Genomic DNA, 23,492 nt, shown 5'->3' with positions numbered 1-23,492 from the left:
TATGATAGTTCAAGACTTCTATTGGCTTTCAATATTATTCCATTTGATGGGTGAGACTACCACTTGGAAGAAAGGCATCTTCCCTTGTTGGTTTGATAAGTGCTCAATCTTGTCATGCTTTTGCTTTGCTTCCTTGTCAAGGGTTTTAAATATTTTATTTAAACTATCACTGATATTGTAGGTTAAGGACTTTCCCTTCTCGAATCTTTCTTGTATGGCCTTGGTCTTGATACCTTAACTTGATAAGAAAAGATCACTATACCCTAGGGTTCTAATCTCTTACCCTAATCCTCAAAATAGGAATTATCGATTCTTATAGGGGCATACTTCTTGACCCCATAACCCTAATTGGCACCTGTCTTCACCCAACAACCAACCGAACAATAAAAAAACCCTAAAATCAAAACCCTTTTTGTTTAGAAAGAAATATAAAGGTTAAAAACCAAAGAAATTTCATTATATGATGGTTTGGTAAGTGCTCAAGCTCATCTTGTTTTTGCTTTGGTTCCTTGACCATGGTTTTTAATATTTTATTTAAACAATAGTTGATCTTGTAGGTGAAGGATTTTCCCTAGTGGAATCCCTTCTTGTAGGGCCTTGGTCTTCATACCTTATCTTGGTAAGGTAGAAGATTAATCTACCCTAGGGTTCTAATCTTTTACCCTAATGCTTAAGATAGGAGTGACCAATTCTTATAGGGCCATACTTCTTGACCCCATAAGCCCTAATTGGAGAAAGGCACTTGTCTTCTCCCAACAACCAACCAAAAAACACTAAAATCAAAACCATTTTATTTTTGTTCTGATTAAAAAGAAATCTATGGTAGCTGATATTTTTCTTGGATCCCTCTCATCGAGAGATGTAGGATTGATCTAAACATCATCCGATTCCGATAAGTATTCATGGAGTTATGAATTTATTTGTGTTATAAGACAATTTGTCAAGGTCTGCCAGCGACTAAACAAAACCCACACGTGCTCAACGTTTTAGTATAAAAAGAGATGACTTGAGAGTCATTTCACACACACTTCTCTCTTGATTTCTCTCCACTTGTCTTGGGTTTTAGTGTGAGAGAAATCTAGGAGGAAGAAGCCCTAGATGTTGGAGGAAAGGAGGTTGCCCTAGCCGCAGCAAAGAAGACAGGCCAGCGAAGCCATGGAAGGAACCTCTACGTTGCCCTAACGCTGACCTAAAGAAGCCCTAGCCGCAGTCCTAAGGATGCCCTAGTGCAACGTGAAGGAGGATAAGCCGCAGCAAGAAGAGGCCAAGGCAGCGAAGGAGTTAAGGTATGTTTCAGGGCTAACCGAGTTGTTGTTAGAGGGCCGAGGAGCTGAGCTTGGAGGACGAGTTGAAGAAGGGTGAACGCAGGTTTGATTGGTTGAGTGAAAAGGTAAGGGAAGACTGTTTTGAATGGGTTGTAGGTGACAACAAGGACTGTTATAGGCCGCAAGCCTAACCACTTCAAAACAGGGACAACATGGAGAGGTTTTGGGCTAGATTTGTGCCCATAACAACAACACGTATGTGGAGGACGGTAAGGGAAGATTGTTTTGAATGGGTTGTAGGTGACAACAAGGACTGTTGTAGGCCGCAGGCCTAACCACTTCAAAACAGGGACAGCGTGGAGAGGTTTTGGGCTAGATTTGTGCCCAGAACAACAGCACGTATGTGGAGGACTCTTCCTTAGTAGGGCCGCAGAGATTAAGAGTTGTTTTGGTGGATGGTTAAGGGTTGTTGCAGCATGACCAGATGCCCTAACCAGTCACAATATAAACAGCAGTGAAAGCAGACTTAGAACAACAATGTTTAAGGTTGTTGGGTTGCTGTAGGTTACAATGGGACAGCGACAACAACGAGCAGTAGGCACATGGCAGCATTTGCATGGTGCTGCAATTGGGACAGTAGCATGGTAAAACAACAACAATGGGACAACAACAACAGTGGGACAGCAGCGTGATAGGACAACACAATGATACGACAACGCAATAACATGCTAACAAATAGGACAACAATGACATGGTGGAGCATGGCAAATGGGACAAGAAGGATGTGATGCTTGGTGGAGCATGGCAAATGGGACAACAAGGACATGGTGCTTGGTGGAGTAAGGCACAATGGGACAACAACTATGACATGGTACAACAATGTCACATCGGGACAACATGGCAAGCATGGTGCAACAAGCTATGACATGGTGCAGCAATGGCACATGGGTGTAGCGTGATGATGAGGAGAAGCGCAATGATAGGTGCAGCATGGTGATGGAGTCACCTGGGAGAATCAGTTGAAGCAGTTTGTCTTCAACTGAGTTCAGCTACCTCATGTATCCTCTTCTTAGAGATGATCTATGCTCTTATTTAGATAAGTCAAAGTGTTGAGCTCTATTGTATATGTACTATCTCTCTCTCTCTCTCTCTCTGCTGAACTATTGTAGAACATATAAGAAGAATTGATCAAGGGTTTCCCCACATTGGGGTTTGTCCCTGGCTAGCACCACATCTTATGTCCTCTTGTCTTGGCTTGTCTTCTGCGATCTACGTTTATGTTCTATCTGCAATTTACTTTAATGTTGATGTGATTGCTAATCTGGAAATGATATTGAGCTAACTATGAAAATTGAAATAAATTGCTCTAAGCATAGAACATACCTAAAATTTAACATGGTATCAGAGGTGAGGTGAAGACAAAGCCCAAGCCCAAGCAAGAGTGAAAGAGCAATCACCGAAGACAGTTGGGAAAGGACAATGTGGATTCCTCATCCCTCTTCAAATTCACCAAGGGTGAAGTCGTAGCAGAGAATATTATCAAAATGGCACAGTGGAAGCTTCTGATGGCCTACCTAAAGATCACTTCAATGGGAAGTTCGGATCTAAGGGCAGAAGGAAAGGCAGATGCCTTGTTTGTAATAAGTTCAGCCATTATGTGAAGGAGTGTCCAAATGACAGGGACACATCACTGGATGATGATAACAATCATTCCAGGGACATCGTCAATGATCGAAGGAATGCAGGCCATCAAGGAAATAACCGACTCTTCAAAGAAAGCAATGAACCCCAGGTATGAAGAATCAAATGTTGTTTCTAATAAGATAAAGAAGTGTTGTCTTGTATTGGCACTCTCCTCCAGAGTCTTTGGAAATCTGGCTTACATCGGATAGAAGGGTTCTCCCTCTAATTTGGTAGAGCTGGAAACAATCGTGGTATTATACTTGGAGTCGATGCCACCTATCCCAGAAAGGGTGTAGGGAATGTTACCCCTCAAATGAGGGTAACTCGATTCATTTACAAGAATCTCTTTTATGTACCTAATCGCAAGAAGAACATGGCGTCCATTTCAGCAATGGAAGTCAATGGTTACAGGGTAGCATTCATCGATGGAAATGTACGTGTTTGAAAATGGAATTTTCAAGATGCTTTGAGTTCAGGGTTGGCAATTTGTATCAAGCTGTAGGAAGTCCATTGGGGACCATGTCAATTCACACATCTCATCTATAGCACCAGAGGTCTACTTTATGGGGCCCTACCCCATGTGAGTTAGATGATGATAGGGATGCCTGAATTCAAGAAGAGCATGAAGGTATATGTCCGAGATGTACCGAAGGGAAATCTTACAAGGGGACCATTCCCCTCATGTAGCAGGTCCACAGGTTTGGAACAACTAGAGGGGTTTGGGATTCATGATCGGGAATCTCATGTATGCATGTGGAAGAAAGCCCTCTATGGCTCGAAGAAAAACACCCCGGGCTTAATATGAGAGGATTGATAGTTGTCTAATGAAGCTGAGATTCATTAGGAGTGAAGTCGATCCAAACCATTGCTTGAAGGTTGTGGATGATAGACCTCTCTACTGGCACCTTATGAGGACGACCTCTCACTGTCAGGTGCAAACCCTCTCATTTGAAAAAGTAAGAGGGAGTTGGATTCCGGATTTGGAATGGTAAACTGCAAGCCCGTGACTACCTCGATGGAGCTTAACTTTCTGAAGTTATATGGTAGTGATGTTGGACCAAATTTGGGAAATGCCTTTGAGTTTCATAAACTCAATTCACATTGATGTTCTTGGTGAACTTCCGTCCGGATATATGTTTTGCAGTTGAGCCTCACTGGATTGGTGCCAAGAATCTTCTGAGATATCTTCGGGGCACAATCTCTCATGGATTGAGATACACTGCCAGAAATGTGACGCTGCATGATTATTCAAATGCTGACTGGGCAAGCAGTGTGGAGGATCGCAAGAGCACTTTTGAGTGCTGGTTCTCTTTGGGTTTTGCTTCAGTATCCTAGATGAGCAGGAAGCAAAAGTCGATTGCTATAAGCACCGCTAAGACCGAATACATAGCTATGAGTATAGCCTCGTGTGAAGTTGCCTGGTTATGGAAGCTCTTCAGGGAGCTGTTTGTACACATGATGGATACCACTGTGATCTTCTGTGTCAACCATGGGGGATTCGATTGTTGAGGAATCATGTATTTTATGATTGCTCCAGCATATAGGCATCAGATACTACCTTATCTGGGATATGGTACATCGATGAGCGAGGAGGCTCCATCGCATTGAGACTGATGTACAGGTCACAGACATTTTGTCAAAGCCCTGGGGAAAGGTCAAATTTGTGACTTTCCCAAACGACTTGGAGTCGTTGAGAGACCCTCTTATGAGGGTCCTGCATGATGCATGCATTGAGCTCTGGGAGCTTCGGGGGGCTTGGGGTACTTCTTGGAGCAACAAGCGACCATAGGGTGACTCACCCTCCCCTAATGGTGCGCTATGTATAGGGTGAATGGCTCATCCTTCCTCTATGATACCACATGGCGACTTAGGGACAAGATGAGTGGTTCTCCTGTCGAGGCATCCTACCCATGCAGTCTGGGACTCATGGGAAGTACCTCTCATCTGGCCAATGAGCAGGGAAATGGAGTTAAGGACCATAGTAGTACTATCGATGGACGCGTCGTTGTATCTATCGTACTCCCTATGCTAGGATGACCTCCATTGATCTGGGATCAATGACACTGATCTGGGATCAGTATGAGTGGTTTGAAACACTCTCTTTTGATATTATCTGGGATCAATTGGAACTGACTTCGGGTCAGTAAGAGTGATATGACTCTCTCTCTTGGAACTGGTCTGGGATCAATAAGAGTGGTATGACACACTCTCGTCATATTGAACTAACTTCGAGTCAGTAGAGAATGGTATGAGACATTCTCAATCAATTCTTCTTCTTCGTGGTTCAGCAGAGCAAAGCTTAGCAGAGCAGAGCAGTGCAGGGCACTGATGGCAGAGATAGTACAGTATGGCAGATGAATCAGTGGATGGAGTTCTCCCTAGTTGAGAGGGAGTGTTAAAATTGCTAGGGCTAAACTCCATGTGGGTCATCTTATCTATGGTAGCTGATATTTTTCTTGGATCCCTCTCATCAAGAGGTGTAGGATTGATCTAAAAATCATCCGATTCCAATAAGTATTCATGGAGTTATGAATTTATTTGTGTTATAAGACAATTCGTCAAGGTAGGCCAGCAACTAAACAACACCCACATGTGCTCAACGTTTTAGTATAAAAAGAGATGACTTGAGTCATTTCACACACACTTCTCTCTTGATTTCTCTCCACTTGTCTTGGGTTTTAGTGTGAGAGAAATCTAGGAGGAAGAAGCCCTCATTGGGGTTTGTCCCTGGCTAGCGCCACATCTTCTGTCCTCTTATCTTGGCTTGTCTTCTGCGATCTATGTTTATGTTCTATATGCAATTTACTTTAATGCTGATGTGATTGCTAATCTGGAAATGATATTGAGCTAACTATGAAAATTGAAATAAATTGCTCTAAGCATAGAACATACCTAAAATTTAACAGGCAAGGTCTTGTGACTCACTCTCGATCGATTCTTCTTCGTTATCTATATCAGTGTTCAACAGAGTTGAGACGAGATGGTACATGATGACAGGATGGCATGATGATGGATGGATTGGCAGGTGGAATTCTCCCTAGTTGAGAGGGAGTGTTAAAATTGGAAACTAGGGCCAAATTCCACTTTGGAAAGCTCATTTGATGGAGATGATTATTGCATTTGAATTCCTCGTTTCAAGATGATCCGGATTTAAACAGGAACACAACAAATTACAGAGATAACCATAAACACAGATATGCAACGGAAATAATACTTCATTTCATTAATGTAAAATACTGAATTATGCTTACAAACAGTAATGGAAATAAACCAGCTAGGGCAATGGTAGCTTATCTCTTAGAAGAGATGTGGTGGCTACATGTCTCCGAATTGTGTTACAATGAGGCTCGAAGGCCTATTTATTGTTGAGAAACAAATGTAAAACCCTTCACATCCCAAAACCTAACCCTAGAAGATGAAATGCCAAATTGTGGGCCCCGTTTGGGTAAATTGGTACATCAATTTCCCAGGGTCGTAACTTTAGCATACGATCTCCGTTTGCTGTGTACAATAGCTCGTTGATCTATTCGAGCACTACAACTTTGGGAAGGGCAACATTGGTCCATGGAGTCTTTGACATGCCATGTCAAGAGGAGACCCATGCAAGTGAAAATAGTTCAAAGAGTCAAATGTGACCAGTGCCTCGAGATTTGTGAGACTAACTCAGGAAATGTTAAACTGTACGAGGAAATGCAAAATTATCTCAAGGGTTCACAATTAGTGTGACAATACACAAGAAGGGTGTCCATGCTAGGGCATAAGATAATTGTGCTTCCAAATAGGGATTACATCCTTGACAACATGAGCAACACTCTATAGGCTCCCCTAGATCATGTGTTCTAATAGATCCATCCCAAGATGCTCACATGGATACCCAGATCATAAATGACTGACTTGATGGAGAGTAATGCCATCCAGGGATAGTCAGCCAGAGCCATAAGAGGATTGTATATCTTGGAATGGGCACTAAAAGGATGTTCCATGACAAGCCACAATGGGGTTTGGGCTACGATCTAGGCCAAACACTTTTACATAAGTCATTCAAGCATGGCCCAATACAATACACAGGTACAACAATAATTACATTTTTGGCTCATTATGATAAAATAGAGATAACAATCTGGTATCTGCCCACATTATGGGTCACATCAGGCGAAAAGATATAGGGTACACTAAAGTGAATATGAGGTTTAACAAAGTCATACTTTTTGGCATTGCCATTCCTCCTTGGTGCCAATGGTGAATCTTCACAATTCTCTCCTAAAGTCTGTGCTTAGAAATGATTGACCAACGAAATGTTTTCAAATTTTGTTGAGGTATCATCTCTCATATGGTTCTTTGAAGACCCCTTTTTATCACCTTAGGCACCTTCACTCACAACATTAGAGTAAATCGCATCCATGAGTCTTAACTGAACCTTGAAACCCTAGACAAACTCCTTCCATACCTTCAATAGGTCTTCATGTGACTTCAAAATTGACTTGAAGTTTTCCATCAATGATATCCTTCAAAAAATCCAATAACTCTTCATCCTACATTGTGTCCGTTCAATCCTCCACAAACCAGAGGTGTGTTCTAGCTATTCAGGTCACTCGTTCCTCCGTCCTTGTCATTCTGTTGTTCCAGGAACCAGTGGAACCTAGTATACTAATGTCCCTGGTTGCCCATTGCTTCTATCTGAACCTTTTATTCTTCACTATATTATGACTTGCTGTAGGATGTATTCAAAATGTACTGTCCCTGGTTATCCATGATCTTCTGTAAATGCAACCATTGGGATGCCATTTTCTTGCATTCATTTGCTTTTGTTAGTAATGACAAATGGCGAGAGGATCCTCTTCCTTATTATATTTGCCATTTCCCTGCCTGCACCCCATTGTTTCCACACTTCTTGTTCGTATTATAGCCTAATATACCCCCTCAACTTCTTCATTTCTTCTACTTGTTCTTGGTATTGCACATTCTGTGCTTCTTATTACTCCTCCACATCAGCAAGTATGGTCTTTGCCTGTTCTTTCTACTCTGTCCTGTCTAGCATTTCCCAGTACCACCTTTACAAGCGTAAATGTCTACTTGTAAGCTTGACTTGGGCATCATTAAACTTGTATGAGGTTATCTAGCAAATAGCATGGCCTGGTTCACTAGGAAATTTCATAAATTTTGATTTCTTGTTATCATGGATTTTCTGCCTTTCAATATGTGCCCCTTCGTCATCCCATTCAACCAAAATCCTTTTCTGTGTTGGAGTACAAATTCCAGATATATCAGCCACTATTTTTATGTGAGCTTCCACTGCTTCCTACATCCTTGTCTTGCAACGACCCAACTACTTTTGAGGTGATGGGAGGCCATCGTTTCCTTTTTGTGCCCTTTCGCTTTCTGAGTTTAACTCTTGGATTGACAACTTCCTTATCTTGAAAGATTGATTTAGAGTGTCATTATTATTATTATTATCCAATTTTAAGGTCACGGCCAAGCCAGTCTCCAAACTGGTGTATGAGACCCCCTTGTTTGTGGGACAAGGGACCCACCTCCACACAGAGATTTGACTGCTAAGTTTACGAAGGCATACATACTCTACTGCCCTCTGGTTTTGAACCTATGACCTCTTAGGAGGAAACACATGCTCTTAACCATTAGGCCCACTGATGCAGGAGCATCCGAGCACTCTTCATTAAAAGAGGAATCCAAAGCTGAGAAGGAGGAGAAGTGGACAAACATGCAAACCAGGGGGCAAATTTTGTTAAAACAGGGCTAAAATGATGGAATGGATAAAGTCTCTAGAAGACTTATTTAATGTAATTTAATGAGCGATTGTGGGAGAAATTCATGGGTCGTAAACGATCCCTCCATTTTGAACTTCTTATATAAGAGAGTCTGTGTAAGGAGGTGATATATAGAGCGACAGATAGAGATTTGTGTAAACAGGGTGTGGATTCAATGTAGTCGAGAGGGTAAAGTGTGACTAAGGCTGAAATGCCTTAGAATGTAATCAAGTTTTGTATAATATAAATCTGTGTGTATGTGCGAATTCCGTGTATCTGTGTAGTTGTGCCTTTTCAAGTTATGCTGTGTATGTATGCATTGTTGAATTAATTTCTATGTTATGGGCTTATTGATTGATCATCAATCACTGTGAGGATCGATGGCGATCCAAAGTTAAGCAAGTCAATTGTTGTGTGAAGTGTCGAGTAGAAATGGCAAAGTTAATTAAATGTTGATGCAGATTCCATCATATGCGAAGAAGTGCAGAAGAAGAGCCATCAAATCATTGAAAGAGGTTTTGCAACAGGAAAGCGGTTCATCGGGTGGCATAAGGGCTGTAAATGGTTTTTCAAAAGACGATCCCGATGGATGCTTGAACTGGAATATAATCCAGTTGAGATCCGGGGATGATCGGACCGTTCGTTGGTTGGATGATTGGACGGATATCGGGTTGGAATAGGCGCGGAAGTTAATCCAGAAACCGGACCCGAAAAATTATAAATTGCAATCTAAAGTCCCATTTGCTCCGAAAGGGTGGCTAAACATTGCACATGTTTCTCGTGCAATGTTGCGACAACCGTCAGATCAAGAACTAGATCGATGACAGAGATTTAATCGCAAATCGCATTCGGTAAAAGAGTTTGGGTTAGGTCAAAAGGTTGATCAAACGACGGAGGTTAACTCTCGCATTTCGCAAGAATCAAGTGTGGGCGGATTGCGAAAACTGCGATGTGCGATGAGCCGAGAATGCGATGAAGCGTCGACCATTGGATCATGAAGCTGATCAACGACGGAGATTGAAGAACAGCAGAAAGGCTTGGGAAAGAGTGGACCTGAGAAGTTTATGGATGCGGGTTTATTCTATTTGAGATCCGGCCTTAGGCGTTCATGGTCGGGTTTCCATGTATTTCTGTGTATTTGCGCTGACTGTTGTTGTCTTGGTTTTTAAGGCAAAAGTGCCAATTAACCCTTCCGACAGAAACGTGGGCCCATAACACACAGGGTCACGATCGATATTTTGGAAATGAAAGGGATATTGCCTTAGCACAATTTCTCCTTTCATCAAGTGGTATTAGAGCAGGGAAAGGTTTTCCTGCGTAAAAGAGATTTTGTGTAAAAGGGAGTGCAAGCAGAAAGAGGAGGTACAGTTGTGTTAAATCTTGGCGAGTTTATGGTCTTTATTGTCGTATAGATAGCGGCAGTAGAAGGTGAGAAGACTTGCAACAACCTAGAGCAAGGAGTGCTCAATTGGTTCCAGAGGAGAGAACCAGAAGGATGCCGAAAGACTAAGCTCAGAGGAGAAAGCTTGGTGAGGTATCATGTAGCAGAGAAGACTGTTACTGCAGAGGTTTGGTTGCAGCTCACAGAAGATCATGAAGGCAGTTCCACTGAGGAAGTGGGTAGAATTGCTATGGGATTAAGGAGAAGCATATGACTAGGAGGTCATAAATTTTTGTGCCTCGGGAGTCTGATGTAGGAGCATTCGAGCACTCTTCATTAAAAGAGGAATCCAAAGCTGAGAAGGAGGAGACGTGGACAAACGTGCAAACCAGGAGGCAAATTCTGTTAAAACAGGGCTAAAATGATGGAATGGATAAAGTCTCTAGAAGACTTATTTAATGTAATTTAATCTGCCATGTATGTGTATAGAGAGATTTAGGGGTTTGTTGAGTGATTGTGGGAGAAATTCATGGATCATAAACGATCCCTCCCTTTTGAACTTCTTATATAAGAGAGTCTGTGTAAGGAGGTGATATATAGAGCGACAGATAGAGATTTGTGTAAACAGGGTGTGGATTCAATGTAGTCGAGAGGGGAAAGTGTGACTAAGGCTGAAATGCCTTAGAATGTAATCAAGTTCTGTATAATATAAATCTGTGTGTGTGCGAATTCCGTGTATCTGTGTACTTATGCCTTTTCAAGTTATGCTGTGTATATATGCGTTGTTGAGTTAATTTCTGTGTTACGGGTTTATTGATCGACCATCGATCACTGTGAGGATCGATGGTGATCCAAAGTTAAACAAGTCAATTGTTGTGTGAAGTGTCGAGTAGAAATGGCAGAGTTAATTAAGTGTTGATGCAGATTCCATCATATGCGAAGAAGTGCAGAAGAAGAGCCGTCGGATCATTGAAAGCAGTTTTGCAACAGGAAAGCGGTTCATCGGGCGGCCTAAGGGCTGTAAATGGTTTTTCAAAAGACGGACCCGATGGATGCTTGAACTGGAATATAATCCAGTTGAGATCTGGGGATGATCGGACCGTTCGTTGGTTGGACGATTGGATGGATATCGGGTTGGAATAGGCGCGGAAGTTAATCCAGAAACCAGACCCGAAAAATTATAAATCGCAATCTAAAGTCCTATCGGCTCCGAAAGGGTGGCTAAACGTCGCACAAGTTTCTCGTGCGATGTTGCGACAACTGTCGGATCAAGAACCAGATTGACAACGGAGATTTAATCGCAAATCGCATTCGGTAAAAGAGTTTGGGTCTGCGATAAACCCAGATTTGCGATGAGCCAAGATTTGTGATGTTGCGATGGACTATGGACCGTCATTTCAAAGGGTTGATTGAACGACGGAGGTTAACTCTCGCATTTCGCAAGAATCAAGCGCTGGCAAATTTCGAAAATTGCGATGTGCGATGAGCCGAGAATGCGATGAAGCATTGACCGTTGGTTCGTGGCGCTGATCAACGACGAAGATTGAAGAACAACGAAAAGGATTGGGAAAGCGCAGACCCGAGAAGTTTATGGATGCGGGTTTATTCTATTTGAGATCCGGCCTTAGGCATTCATGGTCAAGTTTCCATGTATTTCTGTGTATTTGCGCTGACTGTTGTTGTCTCGGTTTTTAAGGCAAAAGCGCCAATTAACGCTTCCGATAGAAACATGGGCCCATAACCCACAGGTCCACGATCGATATTTTGGAAATGAAAGGGATATTGCCTTAGCGCAATTTCTCCTTTCATCAAGTGGTATCAGAGCAGGGAAGGTTTTCCTGCGTAAAAGAGATTTCATGTAAAAGGAGTGCAAGCAGAAAGGGAAGGAGGTACAGTTGTGTTAAAACTTGGCGAGTTTATGGTCTTTACTGTCGTACAGATAGCAGCAACAGAAGGTGAGAAGATTGCAACAAAATAGAGTAAGGAGTGCTCAATTGGTTCCAGAGGACAGAACCAGAAGGATGTGCCGAAAGATTAAGCTCAGAGGAGAGCTTGGTGAGGTATCATGTAGCAGAGAACATTGTTATTGCAAACGTTTGGTCGCAGCTCACAGAAGATCATGAAGGCAGTTCCACTGAGGAAGTGGGTAGAATTGTTATGGGATTAAGAAGAAGCATATGACCAAGAGGTCATAAATTTTTGTGCCTCGGGAGTCTGATGTAGGAGCATCCGAGCACTCTTTAAAAGAGGAATCCAAAGCTGAGAAGGAGGAGACGTGGACAAACGTGCAAACCAGGAGGCAAATTTTGTTAAAACAGGGCTAAAATGATGGAATGGATAAAGTCTCTAGAAGACTTATGTAATGTAATTTAATCTGCCATGTATGCGTATAGAGAGATTTAGGGGTTTGTTGAACGATTGTGGGAGAAATTCATGGATTGTAAACGATCCCTCCCTTTTGAACTTCTTATATAAGAGAGTATGTGTAAGGAGGTGATATATAGAGCGATAGATAGAGATTTGTGTAAACAGGGTGTGGATTTAATGTAGTCAAGAGGGGAAAGTGTGACTAAGGCTGAAATGCCTTAGAATGTAATCAAGTTCTTTATAATATAAATCTGTGTGTGTGCGAATTCCGTGTAGCTTTGTACTTATGCCTTTTCAAGTTATGCTGTGTATATATGCGTTGTTGAGTTAATTTCTATGTTATGGGTTTATTGATCGACCATCGATCACTGTGAGGATCGATGGCGATCCAAAGTTAAACAAGTCAATTGTTGTGTGAAGTGTCGAGTAGAAATGGTAGAGTTAATTAAGTGTTGATGCAGATTCCATCATATGCGAAGAAGTGCAGAAGAAGAGCCGCGAATCATTGAAAGCGGTTCATCGGGTGACTTAAGGGTTGTAAATGGTTTTTCAAAAGACGGACCTGATGGATGCTTGAACTGGAATATAATCCAGTTGAGATCCGGGGATGATCGGACCGTTCGTTGGTTGGACGATCGGACGGATATCGGGTTGGAATAGGCGCGGAAGTTAATCTAGAAACTGGACCTGAAAAATTATAAATCGCAATCTAAAGTCCTATCGGCTCCGAAAGGGTGGCTAAATGTCGCGCAAGTTTCTCGTGCGATGTTGCGACAACCGTCGGATCAAGAACCAGATCAACGACGGAGATTTAATCGCAAATCTCATTCGGTAAAAGAGTTTGGGTCTGCGATAAACCCAGATTTGTGATATTGCGATGAGCTGAGATTTGCGATGTTGTGATGGACTATGGACCGTTAGATCAAAGGGTTGATCGAACGGTGGAGGTTAACTCTCACATTTCGCAGGAATAAAGTGCTGGCGGATTGCGAAAACTACGATGTGCGATGAGCTGAGAATGCAATGAAGCGTTGACCGTTGGATCGTGAAGCTGATCAACGACGGAGATTGAAGAACAACGGAAAGGCTTGGGAAAGAGCGGACCCGAGAAGTTTATGGATGCGGGTTTATTCTATTTGAGATCCGGCCTTAGGCGTTCATGGTCGGTTTCCATGTATTTCTGTGTATTTGTGCTGACTGTTGTTGTCCCGGTTTTTAAGGCAAAAGTGCCAATTAACGCTTCCGATAGAAACGTGGGCCCATAACCCACAGGTCCACGATCGATATTTTGGAAATGAAAGGGATATTGCCTTAGGGCAATTTCTCCTTTCATCACCCACCCATGCTCTTAAGAACACTGTTTTAAAAACAGACCGTTTCGACTCCGATTCGGTCGAGTTGGTCTGAGTCATAGCCCAACCGGGTCTACTCGGCCTTTGAACTGAACTGGCCGACCGGGTTGTTATCGAGTTGGCCGAGTTGGCTAATGACTCGGCCGGATCGGTAACAGCGGTTGGTCAAGTCACTTCAGTGGCATTTTTTTTTGAAATTTCATTTTTGGGGACTCCTTGGGCTTCCCTGTCTGACTCATGGATTTCCCTGTCTGACTTTGATCCTAGTATTGATATGCTATTCATGGTAACGTTAAATTCTTAAAGTAAAAGTGACATTCTCCTTAATCTTCATTTTCATCCTTCTACTTAAATTTTTAACATTACCATGAAATGACTCTGGATGTTTGAGAGTGGTTCCGGCCTCATTGGATTTTATATGGAGAAAGAAGAATTTTAGATTTCATTCAAAATCCAACAGACTTATCAATTTTTCAGGATTTCAGGATTGCAATATTTCCATTGAATTTTGTCATGTATTAGGGTATGGAACTCGTATTTAATCAAGAACACTAATCCCTCTATATACCTTGATGTTAGTGACATTGGTTGTCGAACTCCTCCGGGATTCGCTCCCAAACCGAGAGCTTTTGAAAATGTCGCTCCTGCTCCCGTTTTCGGTCTCGCTCCCTGCTTTCGCTCCCGCTCCCAAGTAACACCGAGCCAGATGATGTTGGCAACTCTAGCAGTAGCTAGTAGCACTGGTCACATACTTTTGTTGTAGAGGCCATTTCTAGCCTCCTTGGTTATGTGTTTTTGTTTTGATCTCTATATCATCATCGTGTATGTATTGGACAGTGCACTGGGTGCCATTTTGATATAATGGATGTATTCATGAGCCTACTTTGATCACATGTTGTCTTCTATCTATATTCTAATGCTGTGTGTTTGGAAACATGAATGAAAATCTTTAAAATTATGTGTTTTTTTATAAAAAATAAATATTTAATGTATTTTTTACAACGACCGAGTCATTGAAATTGAGCTGGCCGAGTCTATACCAAGTCAGAGTCGGAGTTTTAAAACATTGCTTAAGAAGGAATCTCCAACTTCTGCTATTAGACACTTCAGATCTATCAATAAGCTGAAACCAGCAATTTAAGCACTGAGAATGTAAAAGCGAAAGGATCAACCAGCAGCACCTTCTCCTGATCTTCAAACACAAAGGTGTGAGATATTTTAACCTTGAAACCTGGGATCTCCAACAGAGCCAGGATGGACAATGAAAAACACTGACTCATTATCCTGTATCTTTCCTACCTTCTCCATTATTTCTGCTTCCATTCTCATGATGATTGAATTCCTAGGGTATTCTGGGATTGTTAACATCCTTTAGGACTTTAGGAGCCTTTAGGCCCTTGTCCATGTTTCTTGGTTCCTCATGTCATGCTGTCGTTTTCTTGCTCAATACTACCTGTGGTTTTAGTGCTAAGTATCTGTAATGTTCAATTATTTGTTAATTTTATCTTAGAAGTTCTACTAAAGAAAATGGTCTATGGATGTTGGGAACTTGTTTACTTCCTCTTAGAGACTGTTTTAGTGGCTAGTTTTGTATGCGTAAATGTATTTCAAATAATTTCATACTTTGATTTGATGTTTGGTTGCAGGTTGTAGGGTGTCTGGCAGGTAGTACACCACATATGATAAGTGCAGCAGTTACTGGAATAGCAAGATTGATGTATGAGTTCTCTGAGCTCTGCTTGTCAGTGCCGGATTTGCTTCCATCTGTGTTTATGCTCTTGAAGAGTAACAACAGGGAAGTTATCAAAGTAAGAATTTATTTACGCAAATTTGCTGACACAATGATGATCCTAAAAGTTGAGGTCCATGTGTTTCATTTATCTTTAGAGAGATTGTATTTCTTTGCATTCTTGATGATACTTCGAAATGCTTGTCAGGCAACATTGGGGTTGATGAAAGTGGTTATAGCCAGGCTTCAAGCAGAGGACTTGCAAAAGCATCTGAAGAGTATGGTAGATGGTTTATTGCTCTGGTCAGCTGACAGAAAAACTCATTTCAAAGCAAAGGTCTGAGGGATGCGACTGTTGGGCTCTATCTTCATTTAATGCTATTATCTTTTTATATTGTCTAATAAATAGCAAGGTCACCTGTTTATACTATGCATTATTTTCACAAACAGGTCCGTTTGCTGCTTGAAATGTTGATACGAAAATGTGGTCTAGAGGCTGTTAAAGTTGTGATGCCAGAGCAACATGTAAAACTCCTTGCAAACATAAAAAAAGTGAGCTGTTGTCTCTTTCTCTACTTTATTGCTACTGCCATGCAAGGTCTGAATTTTTAATGTATTGACCATCATTAATTTTCATTTCGATTCAGGTTAATGAACGGAAAGAAAAGAGGAGGAATTCTGTGTCTCAAGACAAATTAGATGAGACTAAATCTTCACATTCACATGCAACCACAACCAGGTGTGCAGATTTATGAATAATGAGTTATAAAAATACGGGTCAAATGCAATTTAGGAAGAAGCTTGACCTAGCCTTTCTTGATAGATGGCCTTGCAGCAAACGAATGCCTTGTGATGATATATTTCAGTCTAACTTGCAGTACATTCATGATGAATTATTTTCTTCCAGGCAAAGCAAATGGAACCATACAAAGATATTTTCTGAATTTGGAGACGAGGATGATGATGACAGTGATGCTGACATGGATTTCACTCAAACTACTCATTCAGGGATTAGGAGTTCAGTGCCAAAATCAAAATCATCTACATTACGGTCAGTGCTAAGTTCTTTGTACAGTTAGTTTTTTGTAGTTGTTAGCAAGAGGAATGAATTACGTTTTTTCTGTTGGAGTGCAAAATCTGGAATAGTCATCCTGTGAAACTGCAAAGTAATTTTTTGTTGCTTAGATAAAATGCTATATTTTGGGTTGTTTTTTACATTTCATAATTTAATTTTGCAGGTCAAAAAATGTCCGGAAATCAAACAAGAGGCTCCCTGAAGACTTGGACATTTTAGGAAATGAACCCCTTGACTTGTTGGATAAACAGAAAGCTAGGTCTATGTTAAAAGGTCAACAACGTAAAGGGCAGAGATCCGACAGTGACGATGAAATGGTACTTGATCCTGATGGGCGTTTAGTTATTAATGAGGATGATGTGGGACATTCACGGAAGAGGCGAGCAACAGACAATGGAATAAAACAAGATATAGATAGTCGCAGTCAGCGTAGTGGACAGTCAAAATCCCATGCAACTTCTGCGTCATTGTCTAATGCTAGTAACAAGCGACAGAAGACTGCGAAGTCTGGATGGGCTTACACTGGTACTGAATATAAAAACAAGAAAGCTGGTGGTGATATTAAGAGAGATGGTAAACTTGAACCATATGCTTACTGGCCCCTTGATGCCAAGATGCTGAACCGGCGAGAAGAAAAGAGGTCTATTGCCAAAAAGGGGCTGGCCAATGTGATGAAGCTTAGTAAGCAACTGCAGGGCAAAAGTGTGCGGCAGGCCCTGTCAGAGAAAACTACAGCACAAAAAAGAAAGCAGAAATCTCACAATGGTAAGAACAAAAGGAAAAGCAGTTGAGAGTGTGGTTTTAAGAGGCATTAAAAGAGTGTTTACAGGCGATAAGTTTTATATGCTTTTTAAATATGACAGCAGTTTGTCTTGTTTATGCATTTATGTCGATAAAATTGCAAGTGTAATTTTCTGTAAATGCTATCTCAGCTTTGATAAGCAATGCACATGGCGTTGCATTGATGTATGCTATTGAAGAGATTATTTGTAAATTGCAAGAGAGTAATTCAGTTGAAATATCTTGGGACTAAATAATAGTGCAGGGCAACTTGTGAAATCATATTTTGGTGTCTGGTTTTATGCTTTATATGTCACCATGGTGATGGCTATGAGTTGTCATCATCACGATGTAGATGTAAGATAGAGTGCTTGGGCGAATGGACATTTCAAACTGGTGATCATGCCTATAATAGCACATTATTAGGCATCTGAAAGAAAGAAAATTAATTCAAAATTTGGGTTGCTGTCTGAGCATCCCTTCCGAAGGGGGGGTGCACACTGAATTTGGTTGTACCACTCTATCTCCTTTGGAATCACCTGACAGCATGCCCCCTAAGAACCTTGTGTTGTTAGGGTTTTATTAAATACGTGAAAAGAGGCTGAAGTTAATAAGAAATGTGTAATCTCACCACCTGGTGAATTAACTTCCCCAACTTGTTTAAACATCGGAGAAGAAAATGTCTTTTGGTATTACTCTGCACCTAAATAGATTACTATTTTAATTTTTAAACATGTAGACAAGTTAAAAATAGTCTTATTGATATCCACAAGTGGGCAGAAGTACATCAACGGGACTAGAGAGTACAAGAAGCTACAATAATAGTCTGGGAGTGCCGAGGCAACTTCCATGTTTCAAAAGGAAAATATGGATAAGAAGAAAACTATAAGTCCTGACTAAATGGGGGGACTAAATCAAAGAAGGTAATCTCTTACTTTAACCTTTAACATAGATAAAGAGATTTTTTTTATGCTACACTAGAAGTTGATGTAGTTGAAGAGGTGAGAAAGAATGCCCATTTCATCATCACAATTGTGTGACTCCATCCCAACCCTAACAATGCCCTATGGCGAAAGCCCTAGACTGTTAGGGTTCAACTAGGTACTCCTGGGAGAAGCTTGGGGGAAACCAACTGGAGCTCCCTTAACAGAGAAAACTGGTGATAGGCAGTTGACTGCTTAATGTGGGAGGGAGGAGTCTCCATACCGGGACAAATTTGTGTGGGTATGTCACTATAACTGTGTGAATTGGTGTGAGAAGTATGGCTATGTGCAGATGAAATGTCTCAGAGTAAGTGGGAGGTGTCCACTGTCTCACCGATCTACTGTCCATTTAATCTCTAGCTGGGGTGTCTACAAGATGCTTGGTGTCTCCAATGTAGTGTGCATGAATACTTTGAAATACTTGGAACTGTAATTGTAATATAAAGAACACACGCACACACACACACATATATAATTTACAATCTATACCTCGAGAGCAAGGGGCCCAGTAGAGTTTGAGTGGGCCTAACAGTTAAGACTTGTGTTTCCTCCTTGGAGATCACAGGTTTGAATCTAGAGGGGAGTAGGGGAGTAGGGTATGTAGGCCTCTGTAGACTGAGCGGTCAAATTGCTGCATGGAGGGGGTCAATTGTCCCATAAATAATGGGGTCACATGTGCCAATTTGGCATTTGGTTAGGCTATGTTCTTAAATTAGATTATTATTATTATCATAATTTATATGGATTGATAGTTTCTAATACATATTTTTTCTCCAAAAGAATATCACAAATCCATTTCGAGGAAAAAATAACTATAATCAGTGTTGCCTCAAGGGCAAGTAAAAAACTGCTCCTGCCTAGCACAGCGTAGAATCCCAAGTTCTATAAACTTCTAGCTCCTTACACAACAATACAGTTGTCCCATTTATACATATATATCAAACTAGAAGCGTCACTGATATTCAGGCCCAAAACTGACTGCTAAAGCCCACCTCATCCCTATCAACCATGAAATCAGATATATTTGCAAGACAAACAACCACTGTAATAAAAAAATGAGAATAGTGTATGTAACTATAACTGTGTGAATTGGTGTGAGAAGTATGGCTATGTGCAGATGAAATGTCTCAGAGTAAGTGGGAGGTGTCCACTGTCTTACCGATCTACTGTCCATTTAATCTCTAGCTGAGGTCTCTACAAGATGCTTGGTGACTCCAATGTAGAGTGCATGAATACTTTGAAATACTTGGAACTGTAATTGTAATATAAAGATCACACACAAACACACATATATAATTTACAATCTAGACCTCGAGAGCAAGGGGCCCAGTAGAGTTTGAGTAGGCCTAACAGTTTAAGACTTGTGTTTCCTCCTTGGAGACCACAGGTTTGAATCTAGAGGGGAGTAGGGTATGTAGGCCTATGTAGACTGAGCAGTCAAATTGCTGCATGGAGTCAATTGTCCCACAAATAATGGGGTCACGTGCCAATTTGGCATTTGGTTAGGCTATGTTCTTAATTTAGATTATTATTATTATCATAATTTATTTGGATTGATAGTTTCTAATACATTTTCTCCAAAAGAATATCACAAATCTATTTCGAGGAAAAAATAACTATAATCAGTGTTGCCTCAACGGCAAGTAAAAAACTGCTCCTGCCTAGCACAGCTTAGAATCCCAAGTTCTATGAACTTCTAGCTCCTTATACAATAATATAATTGTCCCATTTATACATATTGATCAAACTAGAAGCGTCATTGACCTTCAGGCCCAAAACTGACTCTTAAAGCTTACCCCATCCCTATCAACCACGAAATCAGATATATTTGGAAGACAAACAACCACTGTAATCAAAGAAAGAGAATAGGGTATGTAAGCCTCTGTAGACTAGGCAGTCAAATTTCTGCATGGAGGGGGTTAAATGTTCCACAAACAATGGGGTTGTGTACGTCAATTTGGCATCTGGCTAAGATATGTTCTTTAATTGGATGGTTATTATTGTTATCATACTTATTTTTTTGGATTCATAGTTCTCTAATATATAGTTTTTTCCAAAAAATATCACAAATCTATTTCATGGAAAAAAGAACTACATTCATAAATGCCTCAAGGTCAAGTCAAAAGCTACTCCTTCCTAACACAGTTTAGAAGCCCAAATTCTATGAACTTCTAGCCGCTGACTTATACAATAATATAACAATTGTCCCATTTAGACTGATTGATCATACTAGAAGCAGCACTGTCCTTCATGTCCAAAACTATGACTGTTAATACCTATCCCATCATTATCACTCTAAGTCACACGGTTCAGGTTCAAGTTTGAGTTCAAAATGATTAGGTTTGGTATGAATTAAATTTTTGGATGAGGTTCTTTAGGTTTGCCTATATATATTTTCTATATTATCTTTAAAATGAAATATAGCATGAAATAGTAAGAAATCAGCATCAATAAACATCAAAAATGTTATCATGGACTCGGAAATTGTGGATAGATTACAAGCTTGAGTTGGGACACAGGGATATGAACCTAAGCTGCGGACTTAGTCAACGACCATGAGCTTTGCCGAACCTCAATTCTTTTTTTCAGGTTCGCCAAATTTCGAACCTCAAGGTTGAAGTTCAATGAACCTTGTAACATAGCTATCAACTACGATATCAGACATATTTGCAAGACAAACAACCACTGTAATAACAGAAAGACAGCTAGCCGAAGCAGGATCATCTCAATTGATTGAATCTATGCTAAGATGGGTCTTGAGGCTGATGACAACCTAATCCATCTTGCTTTTCAACAGTAATAAAGGAACTCACTGTTTCTTCCAGACCCCGTTTTAATGGCAAGTCAGCATGCTGTTTGTTTCTCCATATACATGGGTGCAGGAGAACGAGAAGAAGCTAAAAGGGCTTTTCCGTCTCCAGAGCCAAGGTGTAATTTTGATTGACCATTAACCCAGTCCACAACAAGATGAAAATCAACCATAAATCTGGATACCCTGCACATTTATATCATCTGCCAGTATTGGGAAAATCAGAAGGAAGTTTAATTCTGCCTAATTGTTGGACCCATTCCCAAAAGCTGCCTTGTACTCCACCAAATGACCAGCTGAGATAGATAATGCCTCCACCGTGTGTGCCTGGTACACTATGACAAGCACCATAAAAAAACCTCGAGGATTTGGTTCATCTCTAATCAGCTCGGAAACAGCCCACGGGGGTGTCTCTAAAAACTGTCCTAATACCTTCACAGGAGTATCTTACCAGATGGATCACTTGAAAGTCTTTTCCCTGAAAATTCTTTGACTTCCTGGCTAGCCAAACTGTCCAATACATGATGGAAGGATGCTATGAGCCTTCAGTTAATGATGCAGATTCCTTTCAAAACTCATGTGAAGAGGCAAAAGAGGCAAAAGACAAGATGGTGATCAACTGTTTCCTCATCCTTTTTACATATAATAGTAGTACATCACCTGCCCCCTGACATGAGCTTCTACGAAGAACCTCCCAGGTCAAATTTTTTTTCTAAGAGGCAGCCACATAAACAGTTCTGTTTTTAGTTGACCTTCAATCTTCCAAATCCTTTTCCACCACCAGACTGGTTCTCCTTCGAACTCCTCGGAGAAATCACTTTGTAGCCAAGTTTAGCTTTATAATTGCCTGGACCCAGGTTCTTAGGTCTGATAAGGGTGTCTTACTCATCTCTCAGTCTGATTGAGCTAAGTTGTAATCTGTGAATGTGACCATTCCAGCTAGTGTCTTCCATTCGCTGGAAACCTGGAGAATGAACAGATTTCCATCTTTTGTGCCAGATTGAAATTATGATTAGCTGCATCAGCTATGGATAAAATCCATACATAGTTTCTATCATCCATTCAGGCAGCCTGTGAAGGCCCACATATCCTAAGCAAGAGTGTTCCCTTGTTCTTACTTTTCCACCATTCCAGTATCAGATTCCCCAACTACCCAGCAAGGGTAATGACTTACAATTTACTTACAAAATATGGTATGGTTGTTTTCCTACACGTACATCTGAGATTCTGAACATCATTTTTGTCAATGGGGACCCATGGGCCGGTTCACTTGTTGAAGTTATTTTAGAGTATATACATGAAATAAGGTATAGGATGGTTTTTTTCTATTTGTACATTTGAACATCTGTTTGTCGAAGGGAGCACTATAGCCCGTCTACATAAAATATACAGAGGTATAGAGTAAATAAAAGGGAGATTTTTACCAATGATGCTGCATCATATACATTCATCTCACAATATTTTGATTTCAATATAAAGCTTTTGGCTTAAACAGTATTATAATCTTTGTTGTCTTTGTATCATAAGCCAGGATGAATTATTTGCATGTGTCAGACATTTTAATGGCAGTATAACCTTAAATTTCTGATGTCACATTCAAGTATAATTGGTTTCAATTATTTGTGGGCAGCTGATGATGTTGTAAGAATCTGAAACAATACTTTTTCATATTATCTGAATTATAGCTGCGTTTGAATATTGCTGGTTTCAGTTATTTTGGGGCAGCTCATGATGTTTTACGAGCCAAATAGCATTTATCCACACAAGCTTGTAAAAAGCATCTGTCTATCTTATGCGAATTCTAGATGTACGAATATTGTTGGTTAGTTATTGTGATTGGTTTATGTTGTATACAAATTAAATAACATTTATTCTTCTTATGCAAGTTATAAATACATTTGAAATGTATGTAAATTTTTGGACTTCTTAATTTTGGTGTGCTTTGAGCACCCATCTGAAAAACCTTATCTGAATTCTAGATCTATTTGAGTATTGTTTATTTCAGTTATTTGTGACTCGTTTATGTTGTATACATGTTAAATAATATTTATTCTTGTGAAATTTATAAATACATTTGAATTTTATATAAAGTTAACTTTTTAATTTTGGTGTGCTTTGAGCACCCTTCTGAAAAACCTTAGATACACTGAATATAACCTTAGATACACTTAATATTTAATTGGTTTCAATTATGCGTGTTTAGTTGATTGTATATTGTAATTTTTTTCCATAATTTTTTCCTGTAATTTTATTAATATAAACAAAGTTACAAATATCAGATGTTAAAGGCATTCATGATTTCT

The 23,492-nt window shown here is 40.4% G+C and overlaps 1 protein-coding gene across 1 annotated transcript in view; it reads left to right on the top strand.

Moving 5' to 3' along the window:
* LOC149220392 (ARM repeat superfamily protein) overlaps nucleotides 1–17,654 on the top strand; it is a 91,898-nt gene extending 74,244 nt beyond the window's left edge. Inside the window, exons 14-19 of the mRNA XM_089384779.1 lie at nucleotides 15,460–15,621; nucleotides 15,751–15,879; nucleotides 15,993–16,094; nucleotides 16,190–16,281; nucleotides 16,450–16,593; nucleotides 16,781–17,654. Coding sequence (XP_089240905.1) covers nucleotides 15,460–15,621; nucleotides 15,751–15,879; nucleotides 15,993–16,094; nucleotides 16,190–16,281; nucleotides 16,450–16,593; nucleotides 16,781–17,408 — 1,257 coding nt within the window. The 3' untranslated portion in view covers nucleotides 17,409–17,654. The remainder of the gene's footprint in view (nucleotides 1–15,459; nucleotides 15,622–15,750; nucleotides 15,880–15,992; nucleotides 16,095–16,189; nucleotides 16,282–16,449; nucleotides 16,594–16,780) is intronic.
* Nucleotides 17,655–23,492: the final 5,838 nt, after the last annotated feature.

This window comes from Pinus tabuliformis, chromosome Q (genome assembly GCF_031772625.1).
Source record: "Pinus tabuliformis cultivar Carrire ecotype Pingquan chromosome Q, CPIR1, whole genome shotgun sequence".
Taxonomy (NCBI): Eukaryota; Viridiplantae; Streptophyta; class Pinopsida; order Pinales; family Pinaceae; genus Pinus; species Pinus tabuliformis.
Note: the sequence above shows the minus strand (reverse complement) of the source record. Positions and strands in the feature narration are given on the sequence as shown.